The following is a 17,023-nucleotide window of genomic DNA, read 5'->3' as shown; positions in this document are numbered from 1 at the left end:
CTGAAACTTAGTTTTATTGAAGAGTTTCTACTTTTTGACTATGAAAAGTACCCTTCTATGAAGAATACTGAACGGAGAACATACAGGCTGTTCTGGAGCCTTGCTTCTGAAAGAGCAGTGTCGGGATTAACCCATTCCAGCCTCCAGCCTCCGGGAGGTTGGCACGCTGGTCATGATTTTCCCATAGGAAGTATTCTGTTGCCCGTGACCTCTGTGTCCTTTCACAGCACAAAGCCCGTTATTCTTCTCATGGGAATGCAAGTGGAGAATAGGAACTTGGTGTTAGAGCTGATTGTGTAGCATTTCTATGAAGGGACGTTAGTGTCTTGAGCATATTTCTTCGCCTACCTCTGAAGTCTTCGGAAGAGTGCTTCATCCCTGGCCCTCATTGGAGGAGAATCCACACGTGCTGAAGAGTGGGAGAATTGGGTTCCCGAAGTCTGTTCCTCTCTTCCTTCCCCCTCTCCCTTTTGCTGATGCTGGGATGTGGGAGTTCTTGCAGCAGCTGACATCGGTCATTTTACTGAGCGGATCGCAGTGGTGATAGCTTCTAGCATCTCAAGGGTATGAAGCACCTCTGCAGTCCAACAAAGGGCAAGAAAATTTGTTTTTTTCCTTGCTGGTGTGTGTGCGATCTAACATCTGGCTGTTTTCTGCAGCTGCAGAGAAGCTCTTTGATTTCACTTGTTCTCGGGGGGTGTTTGTGGTGCTGAGTTTCTGGCATCGTCATGAAGTCATAGCTATAGTGAGGACTGAAAGGAGGTCAGGGAGACGTTTGCAGGTTGAGTGGAGACTGTAAATCAGACTGTAGACTCAGTATTGGCGATCACTCTTGCTTTTCTGCTTTGTGTGTCCCGGGTATAGCCCAGGAACGCACGAGATGCCTGTAGCCGTGTGTGTGTGTGTGAGTATGTCCCCGTAGGCTGTAGTCATGTGAAGGAGGTGGCGCATGGATATGAAAAAGGCCTTGTCCGCTATGGACCCTCTGTGCTGTGGCTCAAGATCTAAACTGGAGCCCAAATCAAAAATTTTCTCATTTGACAGTACAATTTTGAAGTAGTCTGGCTAATTTTGTCTCTGGCAGCATCAGTCCTGCTGTCTCCGCTTGTTTTGTGATAACTTTGAAGGCAGAAGGCTGCTCCGCTGATTCCGCTGTCCCTGGGGAGCCTGGGGTGGGTTGATGGATAGGTGGCAAATGACGGCAGCAGCGCTGGGCGGGTGAGTTATTGCTAATGGTCCGTATGCCCGCCTTGCCCTCGGGCGCTGAGAGAACAGCCATCAAATTAATCTGCTCTGTTGGCAACAGCAGAGAGCGACTGAATGACCTTTATAAATCCTAATTTCTAATAAACTCTTTCTCCTTTCCCCGTCATTCCTCCCCTTCCCTTCCCTTCCCTTCCCCAAATACACAGCCTTGGCAGGAAAGCTTCGGAAATTCTGCTCCATTGATGTGATGTGCTGTTCCCCTCCTAAAGAACAGGTACGTCGGAGAGACAGGTGATGCGTTTGAGATGTGGGGTCCCGGTGGGGATGCTGCGGCTGTGTGGGGTTTGAGGCGCCAGAAGGACCATGTCGGTTCCGTTCCTGCTTTACCAAGCTCGGCGTTTTAAATGGAAAATGCTAGGTTAAAAGTCACGTTGAAAGTCTAGATATAGGACTTTGCTATAGGCAACAAGACGGAGCAAATTATTTTATGTATTGAAGTGCAAGAAAAATTACTACAGAACAGCGATTTTGTTTTTTATATATATTTCTTTCCCACTCTTCACCAGCTCAGTAATACGTTTTTATGACTACCTAACGCTAAGGCCTGATTCAAGAATGTTTTATGGAAAACTGAGATGTTGAATATACTTTAATAAAACAGGTTACTGTTTCTTATAAAGGGAAAAGTTTTTATACATTGGATAATTTTGCCTCTAAGCTTACAGTGGGCTCCTGTTGTCTGAGCTGCTGCTATCTGCATATGAGAGCGCCGCGTTTTCCTGCACTTCAGTGGTAAAGGGAGGCCTTCTGTCAAGGCTGTAAAATGCTTTCAGGCAGAAATGTAAAGAATTTGGAACATGTAGCTATTGTTAAGTGAGATAAAAGCTTTTGTCTTGGGAAAAGTAGTATCATTCAGCATCTGTTAGTTTGCGTTTATTTTTCCTGCAAGAAGAAATTCTATGTTTCTGCCTTTGCTGGTCAGTCTTGTTTTTTGTAAGAATTTGCGGTAGAGCCAGCAGATTACAGCAACAGTAGGAGTTTTCCAAGACGGTTCAACTGTTCCAGCATCCATAATACTATGGAGTAGCCACCTCTTTCTTCTTGCATCTGAGGCAGAGTTTTGTATTAGCTTAGTCTGGACTCTTGGCGATAGGCTCGTTTAGTAAGGAGGCTGTTGTGGCTCTGTGTCCGAGTGTTGCAAACCTCATGTGCTGGTACAGGTGGGGATGAGAAGGCTGCTGTCTGTACGTGGAGATCTTGCGCTATATTTCTTAAACCTCAGTGAGGCTTGTAGAACCACATAGTGGGCTACCAAAAGTGTCATATTAAGACTGATTAGACGTGTGCTTAAGGAGCACAGCCGCGTGTGTGAAGCGGCAGTGCAAGTCTTTCCGTGTAGAGGCTTTATACAACGTGCTGGGGGACTAACCTCTGGAGAACACCTTGGCATCTGCTCTTTTACTGTGGTCAAACACTGGAACCAGTTGCAGAGAGGCTGTGGAGTCTCCATCAGTGGAGGTACTCAAAATGCGAGCGGGCACGGCCCTGACCAACCTGCCCCAGCTCAGCCTGGGTGATCTCCAGGGGTCCCTGCCAACCTCCGCCGTGCTGCGAGGTCTGTGAATCTGCCTGGGTTCGGCTTCAGTTCAGCCGCCTTACCTGGTGCCGAGTTGGCCACCACAAGCTTCTCCTTACAGAAAAGCTTTGGAAGTAGAAAGCGAATCATCTGTTCAGCTCTCCAAAAGGTGGGAAATAAAAGAGCCTGACCTGCTGTCAGGTAGCTAGGAGTTACGGCGAGCCGGGGCTGGTTTGTAGAGGGGTTTGGAGGAAGAGGTGCTGTGCTGGCGTACGCTGAGGGGACGGCAGGGAAGGCTGGTGAGGCTGGGAGCCGGTGGCATGAAGCAGTGCTGTTGAGCACTGATGCTGGTGCTTAATTCCAATTGAAAAGTTGCTTTTCCTTATGGCAATAGCGTGGGGTATATTATGAGTTAAGTGGTATATAACATAACACACTTCCTAATCAGGATAAGGATCAGCTTGATAAAAAGGTGGCCTTGGGGCTCTGAAAGTGTTGTGGGCATTTAATATTCTCTCTGCCCGTCTTGCGTTGTGAATGAATAGCAAATAAATGATTGCGCTTTCTCCTGATGAGATGGTAGAAGCCTGTCTTTTGGCGTTGCAGTAATATGTATGAGAAGAGTTTTTGGCTACTTGAGAACCTCATTTGTAAGTCTGTGTGTGGCAGAGGACGTAGTACACCCAAAAAAGTACAAAGGTGTGGTTTGTAACGCGGTGTGAGGGAAAACTTCAGTTTTTAGTCATATTTCCCTTCCTGTCTGTGGGTGAGGGAAGGGGCTTCAGAGGAAAACAGTGTTCCAGCTGAGAAGCTCTGTGATTTTCTGTCCTGCGTGGCGTAACAGCCAGGCTGTCTGAAAACCCTGCCCGGAGGAGTCAGCAGAACAGCTCCCGTGGGCTGGAGAGCGAGGGACGCTGGCTGGCAGCGGAGGACGCCGGCTCCGGCGTCTCGCCTTCACCTGGCTCATGCTACTCCATCAACTCGTCGCAGGCTAGCAAGATTTTCAGGATCTGGTTCGGGACCTTGTCACCAGCCGAGCTGTGGTACGCGTGCATGCCTCAGCTGTGGTCTGTGCGTGTCGGCAGCACCCTGATTGCGGGGTGCGCTTAGTCCCTTGTACAGTGTCATCTGCTGTGCTTCGCAGCAAATTACCGATTGCACTACGGCAATCGGATTGTTTCAGCGATTGCTTTTTCTCCTCTGTGTAACACAAGAACGGGGGAAAAGAGTCTGTTTACAAGGTACGTTAATTCACTCCTCTGTAACTATCCAGGTATTGCGAATTTGTTATAATCTGAATTCTGTTTTCTGTCTGCAGCACTGAATTTCCAGTTTGTGACAAATTTGTGGCCTTAGCGTTGTGTTGCGTCTCATATGAAACGTTTGTCAAGGTTGCACTGACAAATCTGTTTCTCGAGGCATGGATGAGTAACCTCGGTGCAGGGTGCCCTTCCCGGACCTGCGCTCCCCCATCCCGCCAGCGGGAACAGTGACCATGGGAAGTGCTGTAGCCACGCGAAACGTTGGAATTGGATGTGTGTGTGTGGGAAAGCACCTGAACTGAAATCACACCCCTGTATGGCTGAATTTGTGCGATCCTGGCAATCATAATGTTTTACGCTTCTGTAAGTGGAAGGAATGACTAGAGAGTCTAAGCAATTGCTTAATGTGTAACTTAGTTTGGAAATTAAGAGATTTTTAAAAGCCAAATCTTGCTCTTTCAAGCCTGCCGTTTGCTTTTGTTTCCCATGATCTCTCTCTGAACTTCATGGCGTGTCTGTCGCTCGTACCTGAAGTGAACCAGGAACGCAACGTATTGTGTTGCAAGCTTAAGGAAATGTCCTGATGGCTGCTTGTTTCCAGTCAAACTTTGTCTTGTATTTGCAGTCATGCAAAAGGAAAGAAACACTCTGAATGGATTCTCCTTTAACATTTGTCCTAAAATCAGAGGGTTTATTTTGAGTGAGCTAATCTTTGCTTGCAAAAATGACTTTGAATAGGAATGGCTCCTGCTTTTAACTTTTATGAGCGCTGTTGTAGCATGAAGTTAATAAAGATTTCAGAATTTAATATGCAACCCCCCAAAAACTAATAAGCAAATATTAGCTTTGGAATGCTTAATGTTTTCTTAATGCTGATGCTTCACGTCAGGTGAAGCAAGTAAATACCAGTTTTCCTCTTTGCAATTAGTAGGAATGGCTCCCAGCACAGTGCTAATAACCAAAATTGCTGTTAGAAGGTGAGGTCGTGGCGTATTTCTGCCGCAGAAGCAGAACACACGTGTTGTTCCCGAGTTGCTCACGGAACAGGGATCGGAAGGGGTGGTCCGGTCCTGCCACCCAGCCCTACAGGAAGATCAGATCTCCGTCATTGCTTTCCAGACCGCAACACCCAAGTTTTTGTGGCTGCCTCAGTCACTGGTTGGTTACAGCGGGGAGCTGTCGCTCTAGAGACCTGCGGACATCAGAAATGGCACTTTATTTGCACTTTAAGGTAAAGGAGGGTTTTCTTTGCCCCCTCCCTCCTCCTCCTGTGGCCAGTTAGAATAGAACAGAGTATTTCAGTCAGAAGGGACCCACAACGATCATCTAGTCCGACTGCCTTCTAGTGCTTGAAGCTTTTCTCACAATTCCAGTTCTTGCACTTGCAGCATGCATAAACGTTATTACTAATGTAAATGGGGCTGATAGGAAGCATATTCATTTTTTCCCCTCTCTGCTTGCTTAGGCTGGGCAGTCAGGTTAGTTTGCGTCCCGTCACAAGGGATCAGACCTTCTGTGGCCATGGGACAGCCATGGAGTCCGAGTGCTGAAAACCAGAGGTTTTGCAGCGCGCTTGGCGTTGGCTTTGCTTTTAAGGATTATTTAATATTTGCTTTTTGCCTTCTCCCCTTAGAGTAGGGATACGATCTGCCTGTAAGCCCCAACATAATGCTTTCTAGCTTTAGCAATATTCATGCTGAGAAAAATCACCGGTGGGATGAAGCCCTGAATGTTTCAGTTCCAATATATTTGTTTGCAGCTTCCTTTCCAATTCTGGTAACACAGACTGGATTTTCAGTTCCGTTACTGCCATATATTCAAAAGGTATTTTTTGATTATTATTTTCAGTCGTCTGGTGTGAGTAGTAGGCTTGTGTACGCGGGGATTTTCTGCATTATTTCCCACTCTATGAACAGCTCTGGAAGATGGCTTTGTCATTGGAATTTGAAATTAAAATTTGTTCATTTTTCTACTCTTTCCTGAGACCTAGCATAGAAAGTCTGCATTTCTGGTGATTTCAGTGCACCTTTAAAATGTTTTTTAATTGTCTCTTTTTACACTTGCCTTGGGCTTGATTAGAACAGGTCATATTAGCCACTGGACCAAAACAAACTAAAGGTTAAAAATTGAGCTCTTCCAATGTGATAGCTACAACTTCTAAGCATATTTGTATACACCATGTGTCTGTTCCTGTGCGGGGTGTGATATTTCAGGTGTTCTGTGTGACTAGAAGACAAAACCTTTCTGTTCTGCCCGACTGCCACGCAGAGCGTTTTGGCTAGCTTGTCAGCCTTGCCCCTTGCCTTGCAAGGTCTCCAGGCATCCGTCGCCCCGGATCCTGGGACGTTCGTGCTGGTGCTGGACTGCAGGCAAACTGAAATTGCTTACCACTAAGACAGTGATATTGATTCTTAGGGAAAGATGTAGTGCCTTGCTAAAAGGTATGAGCAAAAATATTTATCCAGGTTTTCCGTTTGGTCATTAGGCTAATATACTGGTGCTTCTGTTGCTCAAAATCTGATTGTTTTTAGTTGCATTACTGGGGGGGAAAATAGGTAGATTATTGTAAAATAGTCCTGTGGGCATTAAATAGGATTTCATCTGAAATTAAAAGCATAATGGCTGTACTTAGGGTTTGTCTTCCTCTGTATGCCCTCTCCCACATAGCTGAAAGTGGATGCTTAGGGAAGAATATAAAACAAAACAGCACCTGTGATACCTCCCCCAGCCTCTAAATATTGGAGGCTTGCAGAATTCCTACGCCAGATACGTATAAAAACCCTTGCTGGATTTCTTACCTGTGTGAACCTATCAGACCTTCTCCTCTAGTAGTCTTTGCATTTAAGATGGTGAAGGTGAGTTGTTCCGGGGACCAGCTGGCGAGCTGGTTTTAATGGGCTTGCTGGGGTTTAGGGCTTATATTGAATTCTCTGGCGCAATCTTTAATGGCGTTTTCCTGTGGACAAAATGACTTATTTCACATGCTTTGGGGCTCTTCTTGTCCCAGTCTTATTCTGGAGAAGCCAGGAAAAATGTATTTATTTCCTCCCAGATAAAAATATAAAAATCTTGGATAATCATAGCTTTGAACTGTACAAAAAAAAAAATCTGTCTTGCATTCAAGCCTTTCACTTCTCAGAACATCGTTGTGCACCACATGCTTTGCATTTAGCCTGAGATTTAAAAAAAAAAAAGCTAGAGGGTAGGTTTCTTCTGCTCCATCTTTCCTAGAAGTTTCATTTGTGCTTTATTTTAATGTATTATCTTAACCTTTTCTTAGGGCTTTTTATATTGAATTTTTTATACTTTGTAAATCAAATTGCAAATTTAAGTGGACCGGTTCTGACATCTGCAGTTCAGTTTGCGCTTGGTAAACAGCCTAGTCGTAAGTCTTACGGTCAAGTCAAAATACATTTTGATGAGAAGTATCCACATTAGTGTATTTTACTGTGTGGTGTACTCTGGCTTAGTCTGCTGAACTGTGGCTACTTATGCTTCCCTCCCTCATTCCCCACGCAAAAATAACTTTCTTTAGGTTGTCTTAGCTGGAAAGCCTGTTCTGGTCTCTCCTCTTGTTGCTGGTGTGTTGCGAATAGTGAAAGCACTGAAAGCGCTTCAGTCGGTGTCCAAGAGCACTTCCCTTAAGAGCACATTGCTGAGAGCTAGCCTCAATCCTTCTTTTCTAATTGGCATTTTGGCATCTCCTCGAATTACTTAATTCTTTTACTGCTAAGCTCCTTTTCTTCCTTCCTTTCAGACGGTTTGGTTCCTAGCTCCGTTCCCGCCTGTCCTCTCTGACCAGCAGCTAGCGGCAGCGGTGCCTGACGTCTCTTCGGCTGGCGTTCGCTCTCTCCTTACGTTTTCTGCCCTTCCTGCCCCTAGGCAAAAACGCATCATTTGATCAAATTGCCCGTGGGCTCATAACAAGCACCCGGTGTGCGGTGTCTTTTTCTCTCTTCTCTTCTGAGGAGGTACAATGCTGGAAGTCTTTCTAACACAAGTCGGTGTTGTTTATTTGCCTTTTATTTACTTATTTTGCTCACGAGCTTGCTTTCTTTTCAATTTCTAGCTGGATACAGTGCCTTTGCTGAAGCGTTGCACATGCTGGCATTGCCCGACCCCCTGACGTATTCCGGGATGGCAACTAGTTGACGACAGTTGAGGATGACCCTGACTGAAAAACTGCGCGAGAGGATATCGCGGGCGTTCTACAACCACGGGCTGCTGTGTGCTTCCTACCCCATTCCCATCATCCTCTTTACTGGACTCTGTATTCTGGCCTGCTGGTAAGTCACGCAAAGTACTTGGTGTCACAGGGTGCTGCTGCTTTGTGGGGTTTTCATAGCAACGCCCTGAACGTGTTCAGGTTTCCCTGTCTTGTGGGCTATCCCAGAAGCTCTTTTTTTTTTTTTTTAAATGTAATAGATTTTTGTCATTTCTTCTTGTGGGACAAAAGAAAAGACAGGGATGAAGTATCTTCATGTGGTTTAATAAGTAAATAGTAAAAACTAATTGAATAAGTGAAGTAAAGCAATAAATAAGATGAAAGTAATCCCCAGACACCTGGTGGTGGACTCCAAAACCATGAAGTAAAAATGGGGAGAAGGAAAGCTGATCTTTCTCTCCATACTTGCCTATTCTGTTCTCCCTGAAGCTTGTACTCCCCGTTTCAGCCCTTGCCTTGGCATGCATTTGATGTTTGTTCTTTTAAATTCCCTGCTGTCCTTATGGACTCTCATTTGGATACGAGTTGCAGCTGAATGTATTTTCATGATCAGAAATGTTACATGGGCCTCTTAATAATTTCCAGGGAGGCATTATTACTACTGGAGTTGGGAAAACTTTTGTGCTCAGGTTTGTGCACAGACAGATTCTCTTGTCAGGGTTTTAATTCTAAGTATCTTGTCTCTTTTGGTCAAAATAAACCCTGTGTGATGATGTACTCTACTCCTCTGCTTTTAGAAAAGCTCCACCTGTGTTGATATAGACACAGACATAAATCTTTCTTGGAGCATCGCTAAGACAGACTTCTTTCACATCTACTGTTAAAAGATTATCGAAGTGATTATTTTCATGTATTGAAAACCTGCGGGATCACTTCTCATGCCTATGACTCGTGCAGGTTGTGAGCAGCAATCGAGCTGTTGCTTTCCTGATTTTGCACTGCTTCATATGAAGTCTTGTAACTGTCAATGAGAACAGTTTGATTTTCAGATCTCTTGTTCTGTAGAAATACGAAGCTTCTACAAGGTCCAAGCAAGTGGATTCTATGTTCTATTTATCTTTGTTGATATGATTGCAAGTAACGGCTCTATCTTTTGACTTCGGCTTTGCTGGATGCTGCTTTCACATGTCAGGCCTGCGTTAGCCAAAACAGAGTCCCACCGTGAGCCCTGAGTCGCCGTGCGGCAGCGCTCTCACTGCTAATCGCCTCTCAGAGCTGCCAGTGGTATTAGGCTCCTGTTTCCGGTTATCTTCCAGGTGCTGTTGCCTGGGGGTAAATGCAGGAATGCAAGACAACTGCTTCAGTATAAAGTGTTTATCCATACAAATGTTGCGTTTTGGGAGGGATCAAAATAAAAGCTGCATGCTTACTCCCTTTCCTAAATTTAGGATTTCCCGGACAGGAGGAAATCTGATCTGGGATTACTAGCAGCTGTCCTCATTCTTCTTGGGGACCTTGTGCCCACTAGGTCAGAACTTGTATCTGTCCACCTTTGTAGTCGTACGTTTAGAGTGGTGTGAATTAAGGTGTTTCCACTAAGTTCCTGAAGCTTCAAACCAGGTTGTCTTTGGCAGATTAGCTACTGGTAATTGGGTATTTGTGGAAGCGTCTGCGTTACTCAGTGCCGGTATTTGAGGACTCTGCGGTTATTGGTTACCTTTAGGCTGCAGAAATTTGTCAAAGACACTATCAGGCATAAAGCGAATAGTCTGTTTTCTTTAATGAGTTTCAGTAACTCAGCAGAAAAGCAAATAATGGCCCTAGGAGAGACAGGGTTTTAAAACTACTGTGACACCCTTTGAGAGCAAGAGTACCTTGGCAAAAAAAATTGAAGCGTGGCTAAAGTGCTCCCTCTTTAGGAGCAATTTTTGGGGCTGTTTCAGTTCCCGTTCTGAGCTGCTCCGTATTAACTGATGTTACCTAGGTGTTAGTGGTTCTGGTTTGAGGAGTGGTGTTACGAACTAGCTCAAAACTATTCCAGAGTGCAGCCCTTCCACACTTGAGCATTTCAGTGTGGTAAGACTGAACTCTGACAGGACATCTGTGCAGGGGATGCTCCCAGATATTTATTGGAAGTTTAGTTTTGGGTTGAGGTCTTCAAGTCTTCTTAGCTTGAGCCTGAGGTCTGGCTTCTTCACTGTTGACCTGGATGATGGAGCAGACTGCACCCGCAGCAATTTGCATATGATACCAACTTCATCCCTCATGGACTGGAAAGTGGAAAACTGGAAAGAGTGGCTGATACACCAGATGGCTGCATGGGCAGAGAGGAGCCTCGTGAAGTTCAACACAAGGAAATGTAAAAGGAAGAATAACCCCGGGCACCTGTACAGACTGGGGGTCAGCTCTCCGGGAAGCAGCTTGGCGTGGGTCCTGGTGGACACCACGTTGAGCAGGAGCCACCTCTGTGTCCTCATGGCAGAGGCAGCCCGTGGTACCCTGGGCTGCATTAGGGAGAGCGTTGCTGGCAGGTCGAGGGAGGCGATCCTTCCCTTCTGCTTGGCACTGGGGTGCTGGGTCCAGTGCTGGGCTTCCCGGTAAAAGAAGGACATGGAGTTAGTCCAGGAAGTCCATTGTAAAGGGCCATGAAGATGATGAAGGGACTGGAGCATCTCTCCTATGAGGAAAGGCTGAGAGAACGGGGACTGTTCAGCCTGGAGAAGAGGAGACTGAGAGGGGATCTTACCTCCATATATAAATACGTGAAAAGAGGGTGTAAAGAGAACGGAGCCAGGCTCACCCCTCAGTGGGTGCCCAGTGACAGGACGTGAGGCAACGGCCACGAGCTGAAACACAGGAGATTCTGCTTATACGTAAGAAAAGACTTTAAGGTTGTTAATCAGGTATCCCAGAGAGGCGGTGGAGGTTCCATCCTTGGAGATGCTCAGAAGCCATCTGGACACGGCCCTGAGCCGCCTGCTGTGGCTGACCCTGCTCCGAGCCGACCTCCAGAGCTGCCCTCCAGCCTCAACTGTCCGTTGTTCTGTCTCTCTGCTCTTCAGTCTGCCTATGAAGTTTGTAAAGGAGCTGTGCAATGCAAAACGATTTAGGAGAATTGTTTTTAAGCTCCCTTTTCAGTTTCTCCAGTGTAAGAGTCATGTTGATTTATCGAGGTGTTAAGTGCCCCCTTCCCCCCCATGCTTCCATCCTTCTGTCTCCCATGTTTTTCCAAGCTGGAAAAGGAGGTCGTGCTGAAGGGAGCACACATCCTTGCTATCAAGTGATTTGAGAGTAACTCCTGTTTTCTTGAGGCCAGGTAGCTTTGCAGTTGCAGTCCGCATATTGTTCATTCATTTAAAGCAAGAAATAAAACTTATTATATCCAATTACAATGGAGCTACATTACCAAGTATACTGTATTTCAGGTTCCTTGGCTTGTACTATAATTTGGGTATTTTCTTGCCAGAGCTCAAATGCAGGGGCTGCTCTCTACAGTGAGCACTCGATAAATATCCTTAGAAGTCCGAGATGCCGCCTCCTTGTTTGCTCTGTCTGGAATAATCTGATATTTGTGGTGTGTGGCTGCACACAGTTCTTAGCTCTGTGGCTTGTGCAACTATAGCTGTTGAACGCTAATCCCTTAACAAACGGGTAGGGACTACGACCGTGTAAACCTGGAGCGAGATATTCAGTAGCTTTTCAGGCTGTACTGCACTAGAATCCTTCTAAATAAGTCTTCTCATCAGATATAGTAAAATTTTATAGTTTTTTGGGGGGGCGGGCTGCCAAGCCAACAAAAGGACTATAATTTCTTTTTTAATCAGGATGCCTGAGTATATAAAATGGTATGAAATGACAGGAAAACCACAGGGATCAACAGTTGCCTTGATGTCTGCTGGCTATCTACGGGGTGGGGCAGGAAACTTCAAAAGTGTTGTAGCAATTATTTGGGAAAACGAATTTTTAGCTAATATACTAACTCACTTTAGGTTGAAGTTAAGTCCTGGGACTATGTCGTGTGGTGGGCATTTCATGCATTATACGCTTGCCCTGTTCTTCTACTCTTTCCTAGGCGTCTGCTATGGGCCACTGTAAGAAATAGGCTGCTGGGCAGATGGACCCTTGCTCTGACCCAGCACAGCTGGCTGTATGTGTATTTGTTTTAAACAACATCCATCTGAACACCCTTCCAGAAGGCAAAACTGGCAGCGGTGGGGCGTCTTCAGCACACAGGGTGGGCTGGGCACTGTCCGCAGGAGCCGCAGCGGACAGTGGCTTACGGGAGCTGTCGGATGGCCACATCCCGTGGGAGCTTTCTGTTGGCTGGGGGCAGGAACTCGCTGGTGGCCACAAAGTGTCACATCTGCAGTTGTACTGTGAGGACTCTGAGTAATGGTCTTTGGCACCAATTTACTGCTGGAATTTAATTTGTTTGTACTCTTCTGAAGTGCTCCGTTTTCTTAGGACAGATCTCACCGATTCATCTCAGCCACCTCACTGCAAAAAGTGAGAAGTGTGCTGAAATTTGGAGAAGGAAGCTGGTGGAAAAAATCAAGGCCTGCTTTCAGGGTAGAAGCTCGTACAGGCGATGTTTGTCTAACATGATTGGTAAGAGACCCTCAGCACTGTTTGCGTAGTAATGCAGATCAGTGTCTGAAACAAGCATGGACCGCTTCAGTAATAGGAACTAAGCCTTTCTAATGAGGAAGGGAGATCCACGAGTGATCCAGTGGTTTCGTGCTGACTTATCAACAGGGAAGGAGCGAATAACATCCTTGGTGTTGCTGAGAAGGTTAGTCCCTGTCCCTGAAGAAGTGGGTGGAAAAAAGAGAAAGTAATAGAGCAAAAAGGAAGCATTCTGTCGTCTTCAGCCTTAAACATGGTTAATAAATACCTTGTATTGTTAAAGCAAGGGTGGATCCTGCATCCTGAATTCTTGAAAGGGAGAGAGGTTAAACAGAGTCTTCTCTTCTTCTGCACCTGTGGGCACCCAGAATCAAGGAAAGCTTGTAAAACTTTGCTACACAAAAAATTAACTCAGCTGTTCCCCCACACCTCAGTCAAACTTGACCATTTTTGTTTTCAGATAACTTTTTAAAAAGCTGAAATAAACCACATGGTCCACAGTTTATCCAGCATCAGTTCTGGTTCTCAATCGATGTGACAAGAGTTAACACGCGGGTGTTTGTCCTGTTCTAGCAGGGTCCGGTGCCAGGGATCAGGTAGCACCGTCACCACAGAGTGTCTGTTCTAGGCTGTTGGAATGTATTCTGTCTTTAACCTTGGAAATATTTTGTGTAGATGCTATTTTTAATGTGACCTGTAGACATAGCATATCTGGTTTTGTTAATTAATTAATATTCAAAGCAAAAGCAAAAATTCCTATGGCTCATTCTTACTCTATAGTCTTAAAGTCTGAAAATCCAAGTTAGTCTTCACTTCAGAGGGGGGTTCTGCTGAACTAGCTATAGGGCTTGTTAGTGAACTTCTTGTTTTACTATATATCCCTCTGCAGGTGACATTCATTTTCATCATCCCACTGAAACAGATCTGCATTAAGAAACATTCCTGTTCTTTACAGGGACAAACCTACCTGAGCGTTTCCATTTTTTTCCCCCCCAGTAGAATGAGAGTGCCACTTCAGCCTGACTGACACAGGAGTAGTTCCTCCTCCCCAGCTCAGAGAAGAACAGATGATACCTATAAATCCGATAATCAGGGTAAATTTGAAACTGCTGTGTGGTACTGAAGAGTACTTTTTAGTTAAAGAAAGGATTTAAAATCAAAGGGTTGACTCTGTGAAGCAGGTTTAGGAGAATTAACCCGGGTGAGCCTTTGCAGGTGTTCATTATTTCACTGAAGGTTCTGCTACTAAAGAACTGTAGAACTGGCTGGAACCAGAGCCTTTTTGTGTGCGTGTGCATGCATATATTTCTTTCTAAAAGAACATTTCGCTGCCTTACGGGCTTGTACTATCTTGTGTGATAACCAGAGGAGCTGAGTTGCTGTCAGACTCTTCATGTTCCAGATCTGCAGAGAATACAGTCTCCTGTGGGACCGCGTGATGAAACTAGAAGCGAGTTCTGTGTAACAGGACCTCTATTCTGCTTTGCAGAAAAAAGGAAACTGGCAGCACGGAGCAAGGGGAATCGTTACTTTTGCAGTGCAGGTTTTTGAGGGCCCTGTCAGTGGGGAACGGTGCAAAGCAAACATCATTTATTCAGAAACAGGTAACGTTTATGCGCTTACCAAGGCTAAAGAGGGAACTGTTGCTGCCAGGTATCTGGCCTTCTCTACCCACTGGCAAGACTGCTTTAATCGAATTTCAGATCTCTCGTTAGCAATGGGTTTTCAGGTTGTTCTGTCTTTGTGATAGATAGTTTAGGCTGCAAACAGGCTAAAAGCTTGTTCTACAGTGTGCAGAATGAAGGTGGTAGCTATTTTAAGGCAATGTATCACCACTTTCCCTGTTATCTAAGACCTGGCAGCTCTCTACTTTCCTTCGTATTCACAAGCAGAAGCCTGTACTGGGGTGGTGGAGATCTCCACTTTGATTCTGTGAAGGAGGAATATGCAATTGTAGGGTTTGCAGTTCCGTTGAGTTGCCAGCTGCCTCGGGCTGACCTGGCAGTTCTCCATCTTGGCCCTCCAGGCTGTCTTGGAAATATGTAAAGTAGTTGGATGAACATTTTTGCTCGAACCTACCTCATGCTTGGTAACTAAAATGCGCTCTTGCTTCAATTCTGTTTTTCCTTTGTTTTGGATTTGCAGAAGGGTGTCAGGGTGCGCTGTTACGTGATCATCTAAAAATAACCCTTCTCAAAACCCAGACTTGTTTCTCAGCTTTCCTGTCACCTGTTTTAGATCCTACTTTTCTTCCCCCCTTTCTGTCTCCTTTCCGTTCTGGTTGTTCACCTCTTTCCTTGATGGTCAAAAAAATCTCTAACAAAGAGTAGTGTGAGGAGAATCAAACCTGAGTGCTAGAAATGGCTTCCCTGTAACTGACTCGGAGCAGTTCTCCTGTTTGGTAAGAAGTGCACGTGGAAGGGACCTAGGCCTGCCACATCTCGCAGTCCTTGCAGCGTTTAGTGTCTGTGGGAAGCCAGGATGCTTCTGACAACTCAGCAGCAGCTCCTGGTTTGCTTTTTTAAGTATCTCTACTTAAAAGATGCTCTAACATTGATGCCTGAAGTAGTAGGTCTGGTGACTTTCTTGGTATCATTGGGTGGTTCTTTCTCAGTCTGTCTGGTTTTTTTGTCCCTGCTGTCAGTCTGTCTCAGGTATCACTGACTAGATCAGCTGGTATTACGTGCCTGTATAAGGCTAATTAAATTCAAGACTAATGTTTTAGCATCTGACTGAAATAACTTAGAACAAGTATAATCTAGAATGCGTACTTTGTGTGTTCTTCCATCAGATGTTCTCAAAACCGTTCATAAACATGAATCCTCCAATATCACTGTGATACGAGTAAATATGTCCCTGCTTCCCTTATGGGGACACGTATTTATGTTGTAGTTGGCTCAAGATGAGGGAGCTTTTGGAGAGTCCCAATAGTAAGTCTTGTTCCTGAGCTCTGCTGCAAAACAATACCATGAGCAGCCTGTGCTGCTAGATCATGTTGTGGTAAGGACCGCAGGAGCTAAACATAGGTGTGTACAGACTACATGGTCTGTTTTAACCTTTTTAACCTTTTAAAAGTGGATCTCCTCTGGGGCCTTGTCTCTGAAGATAGCTGCTGAAACTGTGGATTATAATCAAAAATGGCTCCAGCTTTTTTTGTGTGTGCCAAACAATCTGCTAGGAAGTCCTGTTCCTGATGGATGCGCATCAGCGTCTTCTAATACCACAGCTGCCACAGCTCCTCTAGTCTCGGTAAAATACAGCATCATAGAATAGAGTCACAGAATGGTTTGGGGTGGAAGGGACCATAAAGATCATCTGGTTCCAGCCCCCCCGCCGTGGGCAGGGACACCTTCCACCGGACCAGCCTGCTCAAAGCCCCATCCAACCTGGCCTTGAACGCTTCCAGAGATGGGGCATCCACAACTTCTCCGAGCAACCTGTGCCAGTGCCTCACCGCCCTCAAAGTAAAGAATTTCTTCCTAATGTCTCATCTAAATCTACTCTCTTTCAAAATATGCAGGTAATATCCCCAAAGACAAAAGCTCTTGCTCCCAGTGAAGGTAATAACCTAGGAGAGTAGAGCCATGGCTGAAATGTGTTATGTCTCGCTGTCTTTAACAGTGATGAGTATTAGAACTGGGACTCGTTAGCGTATGGGGAAATGAAGAGAACGGTGTCCTACTTGGCAACGTGGCTTTTGTTGGCCGAGCAGCCTGCAAGCGTAGAGGAAGCTGAAGGAGCCCATCGATGTGACCTGCAGAAAACTTCAGACTGGGTGGAGAAAATCTAACGCTGTTTTGCGTCACACGAGCAAGAGGCAAACAGTTTGAATAACGGCAGTGTTAGAGGCCACTTCCCTCTTCCTTGCCTACTGTAGGGATAGGCTAAAAATATGGATTGGAGGGAGCATATAGATCTTTTCCTACAGCATAAATCCCATTTCATATTCATGATTTAGTCGAATTGCAGGGAAATGCTGAAGTTGATTTAGATATCAATGGATCTCCCCTGAGCACAGGCCTGGAGAGGACAGTGGAATATGGGACTTGGTTCTCCGACAGCCGCAGTAGGTTATAGTCCTCAGCAGTGCACAGACATTGCTAGATTTTTTTTTTTCTTCTTCTTCCATCAAAAATTTCCCTTTTGTTTTTCCCCTCATTTTGTTGCCCTTGAGTTTTCCAAGAAATG

General features: G+C 45.4%; 1 protein-coding gene across 10 annotated transcripts in view; it reads left to right on the top strand.

Annotated features, from left to right (window-relative positions):
• SCAP (SREBF chaperone) overlaps positions 1-17,023 on the top strand; it is a 67,954-nt gene that overhangs the window by 12,859 nt on the left and 38,072 nt on the right. For 6 of the 10 annotated variants that reach the window (XM_087732588.1, XM_087732573.1, XM_087732631.1 and 3 more), the window contains exon 2: positions 8,114-8,330. In XM_087732588.1, coding sequence (XP_087588714.1) covers positions 8,209-8,330 — 122 coding nt within the window. In that variant the 5' untranslated portion in view covers positions 8,114-8,208. Of the gene's footprint in view, positions 1-1,412; positions 1,481-7,860; positions 8,016-8,113; positions 8,331-17,023 lie in introns of those variants that run through there. The other 4 variants (XM_087732615.1, XM_087732581.1, XM_087732625.1 and 1 more) reach the window with 2 other exon arrangements.

The sequence above is a fragment of the Nipponia nippon genome, unplaced genomic scaffold (genome assembly GCF_047370975.1).
Source record: "Nipponia nippon isolate SJK-2023a ecotype South Korea unplaced genomic scaffold, ASM4737097v1 scaffold_1, whole genome shotgun sequence".
Taxonomy (NCBI): Eukaryota; Metazoa; Chordata; class Aves; order Pelecaniformes; family Threskiornithidae; genus Nipponia; species Nipponia nippon.
Note: the sequence above shows the minus strand (reverse complement) of the source record. Positions and strands in the feature narration are given on the sequence as shown.